This window comes from Eucyclogobius newberryi, unplaced genomic scaffold, assembly GCF_026437365.1.
Source record: "Eucyclogobius newberryi isolate DKJ021-1_F unplaced genomic scaffold, fEucNew1.0.hap1 SCAF_8, whole genome shotgun sequence".
Classification (NCBI taxonomy): Eukaryota; Metazoa; Chordata; class Actinopteri; order Gobiiformes; family Gobiidae; genus Eucyclogobius; species Eucyclogobius newberryi.
This window is the reverse complement of record NW_027316500.1, coordinates 6515449-6537163: the sequence shown is the minus strand read 5'-3', so window position 1 is coordinate 6537163 and position 21715 is coordinate 6515449. Positions and strand designations below refer to the sequence as shown.

At 38.5% G+C, this 21715-nt stretch overlaps 1 protein-coding gene across 2 annotated transcripts in view; it reads left to right on the top strand.

Annotated features, from left to right (window-relative positions):
• The window catches only part of fam83ha (family with sequence similarity 83 member Ha), a 27706-nt gene extending 6578 nt beyond the window's left edge, over positions 1-21128 (top strand). Inside the window, exons 1-5 of one of the 2 annotated variants that reach the window (XM_072436522.1) lie at positions 5728-5883; positions 11352-11800; positions 12793-12957; positions 13918-14042; positions 14422-21128. In XM_072436522.1, the coding sequence (XP_072292623.1) occupies positions 11360-11800; positions 12793-12957; positions 13918-14042; positions 14422-19711 (6021 nt within the window). In that variant the 5' untranslated portion in view covers positions 5728-5883; positions 11352-11359 and the 3' untranslated portion in view covers positions 19712-21128. Of the gene's footprint in view, positions 1-5727; positions 5884-11351; positions 11801-12792; positions 12958-13917; positions 14043-14421 lie in introns of those variants that run through there. The other variant, XM_072436523.1, reaches the window with a different exon arrangement.
• The last annotated feature ends 587 nt before the right edge of the window (positions 21129-21715 follow it).

The window sequence follows — 21715 nt, the reverse complement described above, 5'->3', positions numbered from 1 at the left end:
AGCACTATTACTACTATCATTTATTTAAGCAGATGGGGGGGAAATAACTTTGTGGCATTAATACTCAATTGTAGAAGTATTCAACAATGATGTATACCGTATTTTCCGAACTATAAGTCGCACCTTTTTTCATAGTTTTGGCCCGGGGTGCAATTTATACTTATATTTATACTTGTATACTTATACTCCGGAGCGACTTGTATGTGATATTATTTGTTATTTTCACACTTGCAACCACATTTCATACTCCAGTGTGACTTATATATGTTTTTTTCTTTTCTATTATGCATTTTTAGGCTGGTGCTACTTATACTCCAGTGCGACTTATAGTCCGGAAAATACGGTAAAGGTTATGGGGTAGAAGGTTAGTCCTACTTGTGGAATATATGTCAGTGTAACCGTTCTCGTACTTTCTGTTGACAATATTAAATGATTCGCACTGTTGTTGTTCCTTGCACCATCTCGTCCTTCTAAATCAAGTAAACATAGTCTTTAAAAATACTCCTTTAAAGCTTCTTTTTAAAGTATAGTTACTCGTCAGAAGTTCACCTCTCGTTCACTGAAAAGGGCAAAGGATTAGATGAACTTCTCCGGCAGCGACTGTTCAAAAGCCCTTTTATAGTATCAGAGTTGGAGACTGTATTTCCAACCAGAGATATTTCTGTCCTGGTATTTGAGCCTTTTATCATCGTTTGACACGGTATAAAGTCGCATTCCAATTGCATTGTGTAGCAGGCTATTTGCTGTGGTATCTGTAAATTAAGAATGATGGTGAACTACAGTATAACTACAATAAAGTACTGCTAGTTTGTGCTGAAATGTTGCGTTGTTGCACTGATTGTCTGACCGTCAGTTTGACCATTACAGTCAGGTCATTGTCAGGACAAAATTACGTGAAGCGGAGGAAACAGGATGCACCGTTCTGTGAAGCCGAATGTCCAGAAATGTCCGTTGAATGTAAAACTGTCAAATGTTTTGTTAATGTATTTTTAAAACCGTTGTTTACATGTTATTTTGGTGATATCTTGAGTGTTGTAACTAAAAGTTCAAACTCGATTTCAATACTGAGGAAAAGGGCCGATACTTCTTGTTGACGGTAATATATCAGTTATATTTTTAAGACAAGTGACTGTAGTTTTCATCTCAAAATAATGCTTTCTTAAATACTATGTGATCTCGGATAGACATCATTTTCATTCATAAATTGCTTTTTTTTGGCCTAATTTTCGAGGTATCGTTTCGCTCAAAAGGAGTAATTTCTCAGAGCTTACCTAGCTTGATTGCTAACTGTACAGGGAGATAAAGGACACTTCAACTCGCCCCATAACAATTCAATTCCTTTCCTCAACAAAGTCACAAGCTCAGAAACATAGTACTCGCTTGCTTTTCCTTTTAGATGTCAGGGATGAACTAAATATTTACCTAAATTCTATACTTATTGTTATTATTATTAGCTTATTCCCATTTTCCATGTGTTTTGAGCTTTTATAGGACATTTCATTACTCACCATTGACATTCTATTCGGATCAAGACCAACTAGAAACGTCCAATATTGTCCTGTTTATGTCCTACTTTATTATTCATAACATTGGTACTTGTTTGAACTGCACCCGCTCACCCCTATAAGAGATCTAATTCATATTCAGGTAAAAGTCTTCTGGCGTTGCGCTCCAATCATTACATCTGAAGTTCCCCAGCTCTCGTGACTTATGTTTTTAATTACCTGTCCATCAAATCTGTGTGTTTCAAATGTCATAGAAAGGTTTTTTTCTGCGGGGCTGATCTTATAACCTTCCCTCTGTCACAAACACTTTTCACAGGAAGGAAGCTGGAAAAGATCCTCAACAAAGTCCAGGTGCAAAGCTTTACAATGTTATATAAGTAAAGATGTGATTTGAATGGGCACTTTTGTTTGACATTTTTGTTAAATATTGCACTGCGTCTGGAACATTGTGGGGATTTTAACAATTATATAAAGCGGGTAATTATCATGTTTTCCAGCCTGTGTGGGCATGTAAGCACTCAAAACACCACCCTTTTACTCATCTGGGAGAAAATTATGGTTATGAGTAGTTTAACTGTGTATATGTTTCTGAAGCAGTTTGGGGAGACGACAAAATAAGTGTCTAATGTTTATTTAATGTTTTGATACAGTCTTTTAACAGTAGTATTTATTTATTTACTGATGGATTAAGAATAGCCCCTTGAGAGGCATAATCTCTTTTTCGATAGGGTCCAGTAACAAAGAATTACTTGACAACATAGAAAGCATATTACAGTTGCATGTACACATATATTACCACATATATTAGTACACATTATATACAAGAAATCCTGCTCTTCACACCCGAGAGCTCCTCAATATGAGACTATACTGAAATACAGAGCCGTCATACAGAAACATGACGTTTTTAACTCGACAACATATGAACATTTTACCATGAAACATCACAAAGGCTGCGCTCACACTTTATGTCTTTATCTGTTCACAAATAGAGCTCACTTTATTCTATTTTATTCCTAATGTGGACTTGACTTAACGTGGTTCGTTCCTGGTTTTCATCTCGGGTCCAGTCAAAATTTGATGTGGTGGTGTGTGAGCATGAGCGCACCCTTGATAACATGTACGTGGAGAATCCAACTGACATACAGAGCTGCTTTATATAGATGAAATGAAGTTATGGACATTAGCTACGCATATTTTCCGGACTATAAGTCGCACCAGCCCAAAAATGCATAACAGAGAAGAAAAAAACATAGCACTTGAGTATGAAGTATATAAGTATAAATATAAGAATAAGTCGCATCCCGGGCAAAACTATGAAAAAAGGTGCGGAAAATACAGTAATTAGTTTATAAGCAATTAGTACTTCGTAGAGAACAGAAAAAGGCAGCTGATTACCCGACTTGTATTCCATTTTATTTTATATAAGTTAAATAAATGGATATTCGTCTCAAGTAAACATAATAAACAACAAACAAAATTCTACTGATGCAGCAGAAAAAACTAAAGCGTTGTTGTTTGTTATAGTTCATTACGATCAGGATATTTAGACATTTTTATCAGTTTTATTTCATATTCGGACACCCTTGGCAATAGATTGAGCTGCATAAACAAGCTTGATACAAATCTCACTTCTGATTTGAGGAGGATGTGAGACTAAAACCTGCATCGCCCAGTGTTACAAAATAATGAAACCATAGCAACGTGTTATTGACTTAAACGTGCACTGTGTAGCCTAACGTTCCATCTGCAGTCCCTGGGCAGGTAAATACAACGTTAATTAAGAAAAAGAACACATTTCAATACAATTACAACACATTTTTAACATTAGCGCAATAAAATACACAATAAAATGTCACCAGTTCAAAAACATTGGATAATTTCCTAGAATTACAACATCGGTTCACACCAAAAATGCCCAGTTTTACAGTAAAATGACAAATACAATGTAACTTTTTATGAATTATGATATCCCTCATCTCGTTTTGCTTTTTTTCTATTACTTGTTTATTTTTTGGTCATGCATCTCTACGGACGTTTTGCACATTTTCACAATAAAATAAAGTTTCTGACCTCCAATTCCAAGCTCCGTAGGTTTATATAATATAGAACCTACAATGTACCACCCACTGCATTGTTGGTGGTGAAGTGAACCACGGTACATGTTATTCTTGTTGTATAAGTTGTGCATTTCTCGCCTCGTCGCCTTCACAGACAGTGCATCACTGTTGTTTTAGTTTGTTGACCCGTTGCCTGGAAACCACTGAAACCACCACCAATCACATGCCCCCTTCAAAAACAACCAAAACTGTATTTCCTCCTTCTGCATAATGCAAAAATGCCGAACTGTATTTAGATCATGCACTGTTTTGTTAGAGGAACAAATGGTTTGTACATTAATCTAGACTTTAATTGAAGCTGTTTGGCTGTAACACCCAATATATCTTGCCTTAGTTAGTTTTGTATTATGCTTAGTCCTGTTAGATACACAAATACAACCAAACATATCATTATATATGTATTTTGCTTGCTTGTTGTTGTTCATGAAGGGTTAAATGCTCTTGTGGTGAGCGTGCTGCGTTGGTATGAAGTGTGGCAACATTACCTTCGATGTTTCTCTACCTGCTGCTCCTCTGTGTGTCTTGGGAGGTTCTTTCCAGTTAACAATAAGGGATTGTCTCCGAGCGTTTTGTCCATCAGCCTCGGTTGCATCATTTCCTGGGCTATTTCAGGCCCCGGAGCAATGCGGCTGGTTAAGTACATGTTTCAACTCCATTCGAGGGGTAATGAAGCACAAGAATCACAGATCTTCTTATCTCAAATGCCTCTTGGTTTCAGTCCAACTGCTGTAGCCTGAATGCCCCTGAGAGCAGGAGTCAGGTGGGTTTTTATGAAGAGGACGGGGCTGGAAAAATAAGAAATATATAGTGTGTGTCCATTAGTTGGGTTTATGCCAGATTTCTGATACAGAGTGAGCACCATTTTGATTCTATAATATGAACCGAATCTCCAAAATTGCAGCTCATCGCCCTGTGCCAATGTAACATGGAAGTTTATCTCTGCCACAGTTGTTTATTATGCCCCGATAATCACATAATTGCAGTTATTATGATGCCAGGGTCCACCGTCTGAAAGTGTAACCACTTTAGTCATGTATTATAATGCTCTATAATTAGATTTGCATTTACGTTCTTCACTGTTGTGTGGGGATTTAAATGTTTGAGACCACAACAAACAAAACATCAATGTGTTTGTTTGTTTGTTTGTTTGTTTGATTGGATCCCCATTAGCAATCACCTTGACATCTTAAAAACACTTTACATTCACTACTAAAAGCACCAGTAATTGCATTGTTTAAAGTTTAAAGTGTGCTGTAATATTAAGATAAGATAAGATAAGCCTTTATTTCTCCACACAAAGGGGAAATTTCGGTGTTGCACACAAGTACACACTGAAGTAAAAGAACAGATAACTTATAGGAAGCTTTAAAAAAAACACTCTTAATAGAAAAACTCTTTTAAACAAAACTTTTAAAGACAAAAACCTCTCATATTCTTAATAAGGAATAGAAAGAAAAAATAAAAAGAACATAAGACAAAGAATTATAATAATCGTATAATCTTATTTACAGTTATTTAAAAAGACTACGAATTGACTATAAAACTGCACTGTCTTTATACCCATTGCTACACACGTCAATTAAACAATACATATTATATAAATAACACTCATTTGGGTTTAAATTGCGTATAATTGCTTAACAATCAGATTATTAGTAAGTAAATAAGTACATTTTATTTGGATTGCACCTTTCACAGACAGAAGTCACAAAATGCTTCACAAAAACACAGAATAAAACAATAAAAACACACAAAAAACGTACAGTGAGCAATACACAAACAACAATATACAGTCAAATCAGCCCCTAAAGCAAATGCAATAAAAGTCGCGACTAAATCAAAAGGTTTTTGTGAAGACTCCTGCAGTAAATGTCACAGATTTGACTCAGATTGGCTGGTAACGGTCAGTTTTGTCCGGTAAAGCGGGTTTACGCGTGTGACTCGTGCGCTTTGCGCGTCGTTCCCGTTTCCGCCGCTGTCCCGGGGCAGCAGGAGTGATCAAAGCGCGAGGCGGGGCGCGAGCTTCCACTCAAACTCACTCGCTGCTTTTTCCTCTCAAACATTTCTTTCTTTCGTTTTTTTGTTTTTTTGGTGTGCCTTAAGCGTGACAGCAAACTGGTTTATCTAGAACAGAGACGATCAGAGGCGATGTGTCCCGTGGAGCGCAGACGCCGCAGTCCCGTCGGTGGATATTATGCGCCAAAATGAGCGGATCGACGCGTGAGACGGAGCGAGCGTGACGCGGAGAGAGCAACGCGGTGAGTCGAGCTTCTTACGTGGCCAAACGGACCAACTTAAGCCGTTTGTAAAGCTTGTATTTGTCACGAAAAGCGTGGTTTGCGTCGTGGCTGTGGCTGTAAATGGGCTTGCGTAATCGTGCGTAAAGATCTGACGTAAACGGCACAAAAACGCTTCTGAAATAAGTTGGATTTTTGCGCTAAAACTCTGCGCCGTGTTCGTTTGTGAAGCGGGGTGTTGTTTCCCCTCAGAGCAGGTTAGACAAGTGTTTTATTAGCTGCTTTTGGTGCTTTTTTAACATATGTGAGCGGTGACTTTACGTGAACTTGTAAAAGAGCATTTTGTCCGGAGGGCGGAGCCACGCCCTGCAGCAGAAAGTCTCATTCATGACCACAAAATACTGCACTTAGTCAAGTAAAAATACAAATATATAAAGTATTTACTGTTGGGACTGATCTACAGCTGTTAACGACATGAGCTCAAGGGTCAAGGTTTGAGGAGACATAAGCAGAAGATGTGGAACTCTGGGTCTATTCTCTTTACACATTATATAACATTTTCTTTTTTAGTGGCACTTGTTACTTGGCCATGATGCACCATGACATTTTTAAAGAATAGAGGCTGTTTTTTTTATTTATTTGCCTTGTCACAATAATAATGTCTATTCTAAAAAAATCGTTCAGTGAATAAAAGCTGGCACAATATGTTCAATGTCATTTTATTTGCACTTGTGGAGGATTTTGAGTTAATTCTCTGCAGTACAATATGATTTGAGCTGTCGGGGGCTGAACAAGTCACTTTTATGATTCACTAGAATTCGAGGTTGGGCAATATTGACATGAATCAATGTTTAACTGTAAAAATTTAAGTCTAATCATCAAACAAAAGTGAAATGTCTACAAAATGAATTGCAAAAGTGCGGAAATATCACCTTATACTCTCATTTGAAAGTTTTCATTTTGATTCAGGTCTTTCTGTATATATATTTTTAACTATAAACGACATACTTCATGTTCAAACTTTGCATAGCTTCAAAACAACATTCAGGATTTTATCTACATTTCAATATATTATCTACCTCTGCTTCTAACTAACAAGTGACGTGTTTATTCTGCTGTTTATTTATCACAGCTCGTGTTTTTTTAACTACATCTCTCATCGTGACAGGCTTAGCATTCATGCAACTCGGCAGAAACTCTGAGGTGCACATAATATTCTGTCATTATCATTCTATTACTGGTTTCAGCCGTTCAGACTTGTTGGCTTGGCATCGAAATAAATCCCTTCTAATAAATCGTCTTGTCAACGTTCTGAACTTCCTTGTATTTGTTTTTTTTACTTTAAATTCAGCATGATGATGATGTTGAATGATCCAATGTAAGGACAATAATCAAGTCAGTCGAACCTTATTTGTGTAGCGCTTTAAATCAACAGCAAATGAGCCAAAGCGCTCTCCATTTGTGCATTAAAATGTGTAAAAATGACTATACAAAAGAACAGACACACAACAACATAACATCCACCGTGTGACAATTATTAAACATAGATTCTTCTCAGGTTCAGCAGGGATTGTCAGTCGACTTTGTTATATCTGCTTTATTTGATTTGCAGCCGTCTGTTTATAGTGTGCCATAGAGCTGATACATGGTGTACACGCGCTAATACACTGTGGACTTTGTATTGTAGTTACAGTCAGTTAACACCAATTTGCGATCAAATTAAAATAGTGTCAACAAGTGTTAGTGTGTAAGCTCCAAGTACCATGAAAAATACACAGTGGGCCCTCTTTGTTTGTAGCAGTTATTGTAGTAAACAGTATTATTTGTAGCAGCCGACTGTATACTATAAATGGAGCAAAGTGCAGCAGTGGCAACATAATATCCATGTCGCAGTAAAACAAATGTATCGCAGTCACATTGTATTCATTTTTCCAAATTTAAAACATAAAACGACAAAGACCAGAGAGAACAAAATAGATATAAATAAAGGAGAGAAGACATCCAAAGAGAGGGAAATGAAGGCAAGTCCAAAATAAAAGTCCCATTTAGTCCAAAGTCGGTCAAAACTGTCCATTTTCCAAGTCCAAATGTGATAATTATTATTTTATTAATTTTTCGTATGTCAGTTAAATATGTCGGGCCTTAAATGTCAGCGCAGTTTGTTTATTCCTAGTCCTAACATAGCCTTGGTTTGATCAGGGTTTTGTTTCCTTTCCTCCTTTCCTCCTTGTCACCATGGGGATGTGATTTCTTTGGCATTAAATGTATCCGTCTTTGTGTTGCTAAAATAAAAACACCTTGATTCTGATGGTGAGCAGGGCCGCCCGCCTCTCCACAGACCTGACCTACCTGTGACTAGGGCTGGTGGCGTTTGCCTGCTTGTTTCCATGGTGATGAATATATGTAATGCTGTGCCATGGAGTATTCCAGGCAAAGCAGGCACATCTTCATGGAGACAAGCAGGTCGCGGACTTTACACAGTGCACTATCATCAAGTTTTACTCATAACACAGTAAATTAATTGAATAATCGAAATGTTTGCTCTAATTTAACTGAACTTACTGTTATTAAAGTAAATATATCATGTAATGGCCTTTTTCTTATGTCGTGAGCCTTTTATTCAAGAGGCGGGACATATTCACACATTTTAAGATCTTGATATGTCTTTGCATCATCTCGATAATCATATTCAGACGATATTTTAAGTATTAAGTATACGGAAATGGGCTGAAATTTGCTTGTAAAATGTCTTGATTGAGGTTCGAGAGTGGCACAAAACGTGAATGGATCATAAATTTAATCACAAAAGAGCAGAAATATCACTTTATGCTCTCGATTACGCTAGACGTTTCTGTGGAATTTACTTTTACTCATCTCTTTTTGGGGTCATTTTTGTTTTAAAGTACAAACAATATACTCAATATTCTAATTTCGTATATTTCCTCAACAACAATAATGCAATATTATCAGTTTTTTAAATATATCTCCCACTTTTTGAGCTCTTTTCTGTCTTCTAGTCAACATTTATCTGCATTAGTCTTTGTGTTCTACTATTTACTTAGGCAAGCATGTAAACATGTAAAGTGTGTGTAGGCAAATCCCCAAGGAAACAAAGTGGCCTGTGTCCTTTGTGATCGGAATCTGAAAACCCCAAGCGGAGAATGTGACTCAGTGGAGCATTAATAAAAGAAAATTGTTGCGCTTCTGTTGCACAACTCCCATTGAAAGGCAGCGTTACGCCAGGTCAGTCCGAACACGAAGTGCTGCAGGGTCAGCGTGTCTCTGAGATTCAAGTGACGCACCTTTGCTAATTTTGTGTAAAAGAATATTTTGTAAAACTCCTAGAACTGTGTAAATCCCTCCCGGGGGGAAAAGCGTATTTTATGACACAACCTGAAAGCAGCGTGTGTCTAATTTATGAGCTTCACGTCCCGTCTCTGTCTCCTGTTTTATCTTCATTTGACTACATCTCTTTCAAGCCGCTCCAGTGTCATAGCTACGGTTCAAAAGCAAAATAGTGATCGCAATGGCTGGATTTAACTTTAGTCAGTTGTGTTTGGATATTTGGACAAGATGAACAAAAGTCGTCAAGGCAGTTTTGTCAAAGGATTCGAAACACAAATAAGAACGCAGCGTCATTAGCTTAAGTAACTGACGATACATGTTATACTACAGTCATTTTGTGTATTTCGGTATAATTACTCTTTCATCTGGTTCGTAAATCGTTACTTTCCTAAAATCAAAGAAATATATTGTGGTGCTTGATCCAGCAATTGAGGCTTCAAACTTTACTGTTTTAGTGAGAAAAAATTGAAAAAAAAACTGTACTTGTGGTGTGTGGAAGTGCATTTTTTTCCTTTTCTAATCAGTTATAAATAAATACAAACAACAGTGCAACAAATATATAGTTGTTTTAATCAAATTTCGCGTTTCAATTTGTATTCTTTGCAACACTGTTTCTCTTTTGACTTCAAGACAAGTTCCTATATTTGTGAATTTTGTTCTTTGACAATGGCAATAAACCTTTTCCGATTCTGATTCTGATTCTGAGTCTGATTAGCGACTACATGTGAGATAGATGATTATCATGGCCAAAATAATTTCATCACTATTGCTGGCAGGCTAAAATGTTATGAATATTTCAAATTGTAATATGATGAATAGCTTGCGCGTTTTAAAAAAAGTATTATGGACCTGTACTTTGTCATAAGTGAAAACACAACCTTGGCGAGAGTATCGTGCAGAAGAGGCTTTTTTTGGCACGATCTGGTGTTGTTTTTGTCACCTATCATCACGATTGTGCAAAATGTGCCACAAGCTTCCTTCATGCCAACCGCAAGCACGTGCCTGAAGAATAAGAACCTGTCGCAAACCAGTATCAATCAGGCCGAATTCTTTCAATCAAATACATTTAATAATTGAATAAATCCAATAGTGCTGAATATTCCAAACAAATCTATAACATCTCCATGGACACAAGCAGATGGCAAATGTTTAAAGTTAAATCCACTTGAAACCAAGAGCACTTATTTCTAATTATTTGGTGGTTTTGAATATATTTTAAGATGTAACTTGGGGAAAGGATCCTGCAGTATATTCTGTACGACATTGTGCTTTACTGTAATTGCACAGTAATCGTATATTACCTCACCGAAACTTATTATCAACTGCAGACAGACTAATATCTTATCCTGCCAATCCTGTCGTATACGAGGTCCCATATGTTAAGTGGTGTTAGAGACTGTTTTATCAAGGACAAAGACAGTGTAGTAAAGTCACAGAACATGAAAATGAAAGATTAGGTGGCATATTTTGTAGCTTTGTCTGGTATAAGGGCTTTTATTGGCTCATTTGAGAGAAACACAAACCCAAAGATGCTTCACTTCAGAGCGTCCTTTGAAAAGTCTACACTCAGAGAGAGTTAGGCGCTCTTCTGTCCTCCAGAGACTGACATTTTAAATCTTCGAATATCAGCTCATGTCTTTTTAATCAAACGTCTACAGCCAATCCAGCTACAACAGTGGTTTGGAGCAGAGATTAGACTTTTGAGAAAGAAATGTGACTCTTTTTTGTGGTAAATGGCACTAATTAAAAGTTTCTACAGGAATTCAAATAAAAGAAGAAGATATTTATTGATTTTGATTTATTATTTACTGCCCAGCCCTAATCTGGTGTGTGGTGTTTGTAGTACAATAATATAAAAAAACAACAAAGTATTGAAAAGGGTAACACTTTATAACACTTTCATCAGCCTTAATAAACATGAACAAAGACTTCATTCATAATCATAACAAAATCATAGTTTATTATTCTGGGTTAGTAACTGCTTGAAACCCAAAGGTCAGTGAAAAGTGTTGTGAACAAAACAGTCAGAGTAGTTGTTGTTGTTGTTGTTGTTGTTGTTGTAGTAGCAGAAATGTGTAGTTGTCGCGGTTTTACTTTTGTGTACCATACTTGACGTTTCACTTTCTTCTCTCCTCTTTCGCCAGACCTCACCATGGCTCGTCGGTCGCAGTGCTCCGAGTCGGGGGACAATCCGCTGGACCCAAACTACCTGCCGGCTCACTACAGAGAGGAATACCGCTTGGCCATAGACGCTCTGATCGAGGAGGACTTGGACGGATACTACAAATTCCTCCAGCTCTCCGATGTTGTGGACTTCCTCGCCCCCTCGGAGATTGAGTACATTCAGAACTCTATTCAGCTCCCCAAGCAGAGCGCCCTCCCTGACAATAGATACTTAGACACTGGAGATGGGTCTTCCGATACGTATTGGCCCATGCATTCGGATTTGGACGCGCCCGGACTCGACCTGGGATGGCCTCAGACTCACCATTTCATTGGGCCGACGGAGGTGACGACCTTAGTGAACCCTGCCGCTCCTGACATGCCCAGTATAAAAGAGCAGGCGAGAAGACTCATCAAGAATGCCCAGATGGTGAGTTTTTGTACCTTCATATCGGCCCTTGTGGTTTTTGGTCTTTCCCTTTGGGGTTTTGAAAAGTATCGAAAAGCAGATACTCAAACTACGGTAGATACTCACTATTATGAATATTACAGAAACAGCACACATTTTTACCTTCCCTGAACAGTTTTAGGATGAACTAGTATAAGACCAGATGGTAACATAAAGAAAAAACAATTGTTTTGTGTTGAATATGACATTGATTAAAAAGTGTGTTTTTTTATGGTCATTGTTGTATCAAAAATCGGTATCGAGTATCAAGCCTATTTTTTTAGTATTAAATCGAGTTGGATATTTTAGTATTCTAACACAATTTTACTTAAAATGCTTAAAATAACTGCACCATAATTAGCTTTACATAAAGCACGAACAAAAATCTAATACATAATGTAGTAATTAAAGGGTTAGGAGCTAAGGTAATAAGATTGTAGTTACTAAACCTGATAATCAATTTGTTCATTATGAATTAAGGTTTTATACATTTAAAATCCCCCATAGATCCTTAATATTCAGTTCTCTACAGATGAAATCTCCTAACATGTACAGCCTCTGTGATTTGCTAATTGGGAGAATTAAAATTATTCTTGCAGGCCTTAGATTAACTTACAGACTATTCTCATAAACCAAGCAATAGTTTTGTTCTGTTCTCTGTTGGATGGGATTTAACTCACCCTTTAACTTCTCTTTCACTTTCTTTTTTATTTATTTCAATATTTTTTTTAAAGAGCAAGATATACAAACAAAAAACAGGACGGCGTAACAACAGAACAAGAGCACAAGTTATAAAACACGCAAACATATCTGTCCAAATGTGTCATCAATTTTCTTATGATTGCCTTTTCCTCTGTCGCCAAACGATATCCATCCATTGTTTTTATTTCAGGAGTTGTATGTCCCAGATACGTGATCTTCAAGTTTAGTGCAATCCTCTTTAACATTCACATTGCTTGTCCGTTTGCTTGCAGGTGATCGCCGTAGTGATGGACGTGTTCTCAGACGTGGACATTTTCGCAGACATCCTGAACGCCGCCATGAGGAACGTGGCTGTGTATCTGCTCCTGGACGAGGCCAATGTGCAGGACTTCATCAAGATGGTCAACAACTGCAGAGTCAACCTGGAGGCCATACAGGTTACAAAACACTGCTTTTAGACTTTCAGACATTTACTTTTCATGGTATTAAGTATTAAACTACAATATACAAAGATTAGTATTTGACTTCCTGTTCAAAACTGCAGAACTGACTCGTGGCATGTCAGCATAGCAAGCAGCAGATTTTCATGTATGTCTTTTTATTGTTCAAAATTAGCTACGTAACATTTTTTTAAACCTACTGCAGAGTCGAAGTACAGAGCTGAGGGCGGACATAGGAATAGGAATTTTCCAAGCCCTGAAGCTTCAAATACATGAAAATACAGAATAAATCCAAATGAAAACAAATACAACACTGTTATAATATGGTTAGTTCATCAAAAGTACATTTTATATAATTTGTTTAGTTTTACTCTGAAAATAAAATTCAAACAGTTATTTAGATTAAACGCTGAACACAGGTTAAGATTGGAAAAGTGGAGCATGACTATTGTGATCACTTTAAGGGACAGCTAGAGTACATTCCTACACCAAAGACAGTGTTGTTGTGTTTTAGACTAAACTTGGATGAACTAGATTTTTAGTTCCCATTTTTAGTTCCCTTAGACGTTTGACCTACACACTAACTTTTTCCACCGACCTTTTAATCTCGGTTTATGAGATTCTTTAAGAAGTGTATAATTTCTTGAGGAATCCTAATCCTCAAATACAAACTACAGTGTGTCACGTCTGCTCCCTGTGTATAGATCTATGTCTCATGTACCAGCTGCACACTTACTACAGATCATATGGTCCTGAACATGTACTTATGCTTTGTGTTCGCTGACAAAGTATGCAGCCATTTTCTGTAATTCGAGCTCCAAGGCTGTGGGCGAATACTGCCATCTAGTGTGTAGCGTGTACTTAAGTGTCCTTTGTCACAGTATTCCAATCGTGTCCGGAGTAAATGACTAGGTTGGATTTTACAAGGTGACTGATCTTTTTTTCTTTCTTTTTTAGTTTTTACGCGTGAGGACGGTGTCGGGGATCTCGTATCACTGTCGCACAGGGAAGTCCTTCAAAGGCCAAATGTTGGACCGCTTCATTCTCACAGACTGTAGAGCTGTGCTCAGTGGAAACTACAGGTAAAACAGATTCATAATTGTTCATTTGACTTCAGGTAAAATTAAAATGCATTAGACTTTATAATTTTCCCATATTGATACTGGTTTAAAAAGCATAATAACCGTGACCCATTAGAACACATGTTACAAGTATTTAACTGTCTCACAAACAAAAAAGTGAAGAGGCAAAAGGCGTGGAAAAATTTAAAAATGAAAAAATAATCAATTGTCAAATGCATTCCTCTTAAGTCTGAACACTTTTAATGACAGAAGATTAAAAAGACCCAAGCTGATCATTGATGAATTTCAATCTTGATTCAAATTCATATTAATAGCACAGCCCTTGATCTGATACTGTTTTCACTCATTTGTGTTTCTAACTACTCTTCTTATGTCCCAGTTTCATGTGGTCCTATGAGAAGCTCCACCGCTGCATGGCTCACCTCTTTCTGGGACAACTGGTATCGACGTTCGACGAGGAGTTCAGGATCTTGTTCGCTCAGTCTGAACCTTTGGACCTCAGAAACATGGAGGATTTGACCGTTTTACCCAAGCATCCCGGAGACCGCCCCATGCTTCGAGGGAAATATGGACCAGGACAGGCAGAGGAGTGGAATAGACCTACTTACGAGGAAAACAGGGACTGGAGAGGGACGCCGGTTAAAAGACAGACTTTTCACGGACCTTTGGATATTTACAATCGCTATCCATCCCCGCAGTCCAGGCTGGACCCACAAACTAGACTGGAACCTCCATTTGACCAAGGCCCCCCGAGAATAATGGATAAAATACACAGTTTTGGAGAAGGTGGACCAGGTAGATATAGTCTTCCATATCAGCAACCAGGATTACCTGAAATCGAGCCACCTGGGCGGCCGTTTTACAGAGGGCAACAACACCTCCCATCGGGAAACGAGCCAGACTATGGGGGGCAAATGGACAAATTTTGGAACCAGGACTTTCAACAGGAAGAGCCCTATCCCGATCAAGGATACCCACGGCAAATAGACCCACAAAACTTTGATCCTCTCTCAAATTATTTTTCGTCAACAAGAAATACAGACGTTGAACAGAGCTCAGATAAATTGATTCCAGGGCCAGATTTGCCTCACGCCACAACGCACTCACGTAGACATATTGGTCAGACTTATGCTTGTCAAACGTCACCTACTCCTTCGAATACAACGGAGAAAAAGTTCATGCCAGACCATTCAAGCGATCGCAAAGACCCCACAGTGAAAAAAGGGTTAAGAAACTGGAGGATTAGCTCGTATCTTAGCGCTTGCGATTTAGGAGAGCCAGAAGGTTTACCAATGGGACAAGGCCAAGACCCTTTTGATGACTATCCACACCCGACTCAACAACCCACACCTCCACCACCGCAAGCTGCAGATTTAGCTGTCTCGAAAATTCCAAATGTAAGAGAGTACAAGGTTCCGGCGTTACCAAGAGCTAGTCAAATGCTCGCTTATGGCAAAATGACTCACAGAGATTTATCTAAAAAACAGGAAATTCCACAAATAATGGTGCATCCAGAACCTAAAGCTCCTACGCCAACTCCATCCGACTCTTCGTCAACAACCGATGGGGAAAAGCAAGAAGAGGTTGAACCAAGGGACCCCATTACATCTGTACTAAGACGAGATGGGAAGTATAATCCCGCTGTGCAGAGGATTTCAAGGTTAAAATCATCTTTCATATTCACATCGTTGAATCAAGATAATAGTGAACAAGAGGATGATAAAAGTAAAACAGAATCAGACCAGACTAAATTGCCATATGGTAGTCAGAGAAGGTCAGGGCCGAGAGAACCATTTGAGTGGAGGAGTTATATTAAATCATCTGATAATGCTAAAACGGAGGAAGACACTGGAAAACAAGCTGAGAAAGATTCAGAAAATAAATTGCAAAGTCTATCAGAAAATCTAGAACTAGCCAAGTCAACAGAAGCAAAAACAAAAGGGGTTGCTAAGTCCCCAGAAGTTACCCCAAAGGTAGATAATATAGAAGTTGAACCAAAACGTGATCAGCCACCTTTGCCACAACCGTCTGCATTTCTGTTAAATGAGTCGTTTTTAGATATGAACGACCCCAACCAGAGATTGTTGTTTTTCAAAGAGTTAGCTGCAAAACGTCGAGCAGAAAAAGCAGCCGAGGAGGCAAAATTAAAACAAATAAGTGCAACGAAAGAAAAGAAAGAGGAACAGAAAGAAGAGGAACAGGTGCAGAACGGTGTAGCCGGGTCAAAGAGTGAAACATCCAAAGAGGATAGCAAGAAAATTGATGCAAAATCTTTAGGTTTAACTGAAGAAGTTGATAGAGAGGTGAAAGAAAAGCCTTCTTCAACACAAATTCAACAGCAATTACAAACTAACGCTGCAACCGATTCAGAGAAGGTTGCGTTTAAACAAAGCCAACCCTCTCAACCTGCATCTACTGAAAAACTAACCCATGAAAATCAAGCTCCACAAAGAATAGATGCTCCAAAACTCACTGAAAAACAAGACAAGCCAAAAGAAACAAATAAAGCTAGCCTACCTGCTGATGTTAAACAAGTTACTGTAGAAAACAAACCAGCTGATGCGACCTCTGATGCTACCTCAAAAGAATCACAGGTAAAAGACAGCAGTTCACTTCCTGATGTTACAAAAGCTTTAGGGATGGATCAACGTTTGCCATCAGCGAGAATCTACGAACGGTCGCAATCACAGGAAGCTAACAAAGAAGCGATACCTAAGTCTAGGTTATGGACACCATCTATACACAGAAGAGAGTTTCTGAAGCCATTCGGAGATAAACAAAAGATTACGTCCACTGTTATTCAAATTGAGGAGGCAACAGAGGAAACTAGTCCGACCGTGGAAAGCGACGCATCTAAAGAACACGACAAAGTTCGAAAGTTGGAAATTGATGACGAAACGGAGATCGGCCAAGTCTCAAAACAAAGTGAGAGGGAAGAAATTGCAAAAGGAAAACAAACACAAATGTCTAAAAAAGATGATCTGAAATCTAGTGGCACTGAAATTAAGATTGGCTTGGAAAAACCTAGTCCGCCACAGTCAGAGCTATCATCCCAAGACAAGCCAAAAATTGAGCCAAAACAACCAATCGATCCAAGTGGAAACGTTAAACAAGTTGAAGAGGGTGCTCGAAAGTCTACAGACCAAGAGAATGAATCACAAAATACTTCTGAAAAGGTTGAACCCCAGAAACAAGATGAAACTGCAGAAAAAATTAAAAACACTGAAGATCAAAATAGCACCAAAGTGGCCAGTTTAAAGGATGTTGCCAAAACTATAGAAAAGCCAGATGAATTGCCGCCAACATCTGGAAAAGCAACTCCAGCCACATCTGGAGAAGCGACAATTGACAAAAATGTACAAGTGGCAACGTCAAGTAGCAAAGATGACGCTAAAGAAGTAAATTCAGTTGAGAAAAAGGCAAGTATAGCTACTCAAGAAGTGGTAGACAAATCCAACTTGCAAAAAGATGTAAGTGTAATCGAAGAAAAAGCTGGTAGAACTTTGTCATCTGATAAAACAGAGCCAGTTTCTTTGTTCATGGATGAATCCAAACAGAAATATCCCATCACTTATACTGAGGAAGTGCCTTCGCTCGAGTCTCATTCAAATACATCGAGCCCTGCCTCGTTTGCCACGGCCCTCGAGTTTATCTCCTCAGAAGAGTCGGACATGTTTTCACCATCTAGAAATGACCCCCAGCATCTGTTCAAGTCAGGCAATCTTGAGTCGAGTCTGTCCGATATGTCAGATTTCGCAACGCCAAATTCAGAGATAAGCATGTCGCCAATGCCATCTACTCTCGATATGGATGATACGTTTGAAGATAATGTGTCTATCGCGGAAACAGTCATAGAGGCATCTTCGAGGCGGAAAGTAGCGACAACTAAAGAGGTGAAAGGGCCCAAATCGAATGAAAGTGAGCCACAACAAGATCGTCAACCTACAGAAACAAGCTTTGGTAGTTTGAACTCAGCTACCGCCCAATTGGAAGATCGAGTCGGAACTACGCAATTGACAAAAGCGGCAGATGTTACAGAACGTGCTGCACCGACCCAAAATGAAGCCGCAAAATCTAATGAACACGGAAAACTGAAAGACAAGATGGTTGATAGCGCCGAGTTAGAAATACAAGAAGAAAGTAATACACAAATTGAAGTAAACAGTGCGATAGGGGAATCTCCAAGTCCAGCAGCGTCACAAGTTGAACAAGAAACAAAAGCAGCAGAGAAAGCTACGGAAATGACCGCGGAAAGAAACACAAAAGATACACTCTCTAATAAAGTAAAAACTCAAGGTCTAACAGGCCATTCAGAAGCAAGTGCGGTGTTGAGCAAAGACAGTGTGTCATCTCCGGCTACCTCGGAAGAGAAGACAAAAATGACAACCGAAGATGCATTGATGTCTACTGAGAGGAGCAAAGAATCCGTAGATGTTAAAAGTTTAGATCCCAAAGTATCTACGATAAAGAGTGAAGCCGAGACAAGTTCAACTAACGTTACAAAAGACACGACCACTGAGGATGAAGGGTCCGAAATTGGTAGTAAAGACGGTGAGTTTAAATATGAAACGAAAACTAAAAAAGTTCAAATGGAACCGAGCGATGCACTATCGGCGACCGAAGCAAGTACGGTTGCTTCAAAAGTGGCAAAGGAGGTCAATACAGGGGCTCGAACTACTGAAATTAAAGAGGAATCCAAACCTATGACAGAAGAAACTTGTTTGCAGAGTACGACGGAGGGCGTCGGTCCAAACGTCCAGGAATCTGAATCGGAAGCGAAACCAGTCAAAAGTCCTACAAATAATGACTTAAGTAAAGTGGAGACCAAAGCTAGTCCAGCAACACAGGAAACGGTTGACAAAACCTCAGAAATTACAACTCATGAGGCATCTGCAGCTACTGGCAATGTAGCTCATGGAAAAGGTGGATCCAAAACAGTAATGACAAGTAATGCAAGCGAAGTTAACCAGTCGTCAACTTCTCCAATAAATTCCGAAGTTAAAAAAGAAACAAAATCTTTGGATAACGCATCTGCAACTACTAAAGATGTGTCTAAATCTGCTGAAACAACTAATATTAATACACAGAAAGATAGTAGCAATGAAACTGCACCGACAGATGGGAAAAGTGAATTGAAAACTGAGATTTCAAGTGGTGCAAGTGAAACTAACCAATCCACAAGTTCAGCTACCTCAGAAACGACTGCAAAAACTTCAGACAAAGAATCTAAAACGGTCAATAAAGAAATGTCCAAATCTGCCAGTGGCGAAAATGAACAGAAGAGCAAAGACACCAATGACAATACCAAGGAAAACACAAGCGTATCTGAATCGGCGTCATCTGCAGCTCAGCCCAAACAAAGCTCAAAGTCGCGCTACCTTACTTCCACCGCTAATGTGATTTCGTGCAGTAATTTAAGAGACGATACTAAAATATTACTTGAACAAATATCCGCGAATAGTCAAACCCGGAATGAGTCAAGTCCTGCCAAAGAAGCTCCAGTGACCGACGATGAGAAGGAGGATGAGGCCGATAAAAATGCAAAACGCAAAAATGATTTGAGGTCGTCTCTGGGGCAACAAAAGACGAGCCAGGAGCGAGATAAACTACTGGAGAGGATTCAGACCATGAGGAAAGATAGGAAAGTGTACAGTAGATTTGAAGTATGATGATAGTTAAACAAAATAGCAACAGTAGTTAAGGTTTTAAAGCCCCAAAAACAGCAGTCATCGTGTTGGGCTTCGCAAAATTATTGATTGAACAAACAGAAAGTTAGAAAATGGAAGGGTAAAACAGACATGGGTCAATAAAAGATAAGCAAATTAACCAAATTTAAGCTGCAAATTATTTTATGAGGAATGGAAGAAATTATTTCCAGTTAGAGCACCATTTTATATGCTGATTTTTGCATTTATATTTGCCAATTTTGAGGGGCAAAATGATTATAGTTACACCAATGGGAGATTAAAACAATGCCTTCAGAGTGATGTAGTACTTTTATTTATTTATTTTATTTTATTTCAATGTTACAATGAGTTATTTTCTACCATGAACCAGATCTCTGTTTTGTTCTCAGACTTTAAGCTCTGTAACGTTTATGAACTTAAGTGCCCGTGTACGAGACGCTCCAATGCCACTGAGTAGAAAGTACTAGTGTTGCATTGTGGATAGTTTTATGAATAAGAAATGCATAAAGAAAGTGCCAAATTAATTTGTCTTTGGATGTTTGCATTAGGAAGGACTGAGACCAAATGTAAGAGTGAATTGAGGGCGTTAACTGAGGAAAGAAGACTTAGAGTTTATTTTAAATGAATATTAATTTACTACTACTGAACAAGATCCACCTTAAGTAAGAGCAATTAGTAATTAATCGATCCCTAAAAGATGTTGTTTTTGTTTGTCATATAAAATGTTCAAAATCCCATCCATTAAGACAAAAATAAACTATTATATCCTTTAGACCCTTTTATAGGAAGTGTACAATGTTTCCTCTCCGGATATTAGCAGTTCACATTGTGTAAATATGGCCTTACTGAAAATGATCTTGTTTTTAATATGTTTTACAGATATTATTAAATGATCCGTAAAATTGCTGACTTAATGGGTTCAGTGCAATGTAAGTGACTGTTTTGCGTTGTACAGCATTGTCTGAAAATATTAGTATTTCACCAAAACTGTGATTTCTACACGTAATCAATTTGTATAGGCTGATACTTGCATTTAATGATGTTGGTGGACACTGTATTGTGGATGTACTTAGATTAAATCAAGTAACAAATCAGGCACAAAATGTTATGATTTTGAACAATGGACACTGTTTCTTTTTTGTGTGCTTTTTAATGATATTGTTCTCAAACATTGTACGTCATGTGTACGTCATGATTTGAATGTACTGCAATGTTGCCAGTGTCATGTTCATTATAAAAGCAATTTCTGATTCTATTTTCTAGCCTTCAATTTTCCAGCATTTTTTTTTTTCTTCTTACAAATATATGTCTTTTTTTCTTAAGATACTCCAAATACATTATTTTTGGAGATTATTAGTCAGATTCTATAACCACAGCTGGCTTAAGACTTTGTAAACTTAAAAAACATACAAATAAACTGTAAAAAAAACCTGAAACTCTTGTTCAGTGTATATACTATTCTGTTTTAAGTCTCAATTATGGTGTGGGGCGTTTTGTTTTACCCTCTGCCGTTTAAACCAATCATATTTCACCACACTTATGGCGTCACACAGGTAAACCTCAAATCTCCTCGTGAGCTCTTCCTCTCCTCACTGGGTGCGGTGGCGCGCGCCTGTAATCCAAGTTACCGGGAGGTTGAGGCTGAGGACCGTTTGAGCTCAGGAGCTCTGAGCTGCAGTGGACTATGTTGATCGGGTGTCCGCACTAAGTTCAGTATCGATGTGGTTCTCCTGGGGGAGCCCGGGACCACCAGGTCGTCTAAGGAGGGGTGCACCGGCCCAGGACCGAAACGGAGCAGGTCAAAGCCCCCGTGCCGCTCAGTAGTGAGATCACACCTGTGAATAGATGCTGTAGTGCAGCCTGAAGAATACAGCGGGACCCAGTCTTTTTACATTCCTCTTTATTTAACAAACTGAAAACATTCAACACACCAGAGCTTTTCGTGCTGTTTGTGCAGATATGATTGGACTGGAGGAGAGCTAAAAC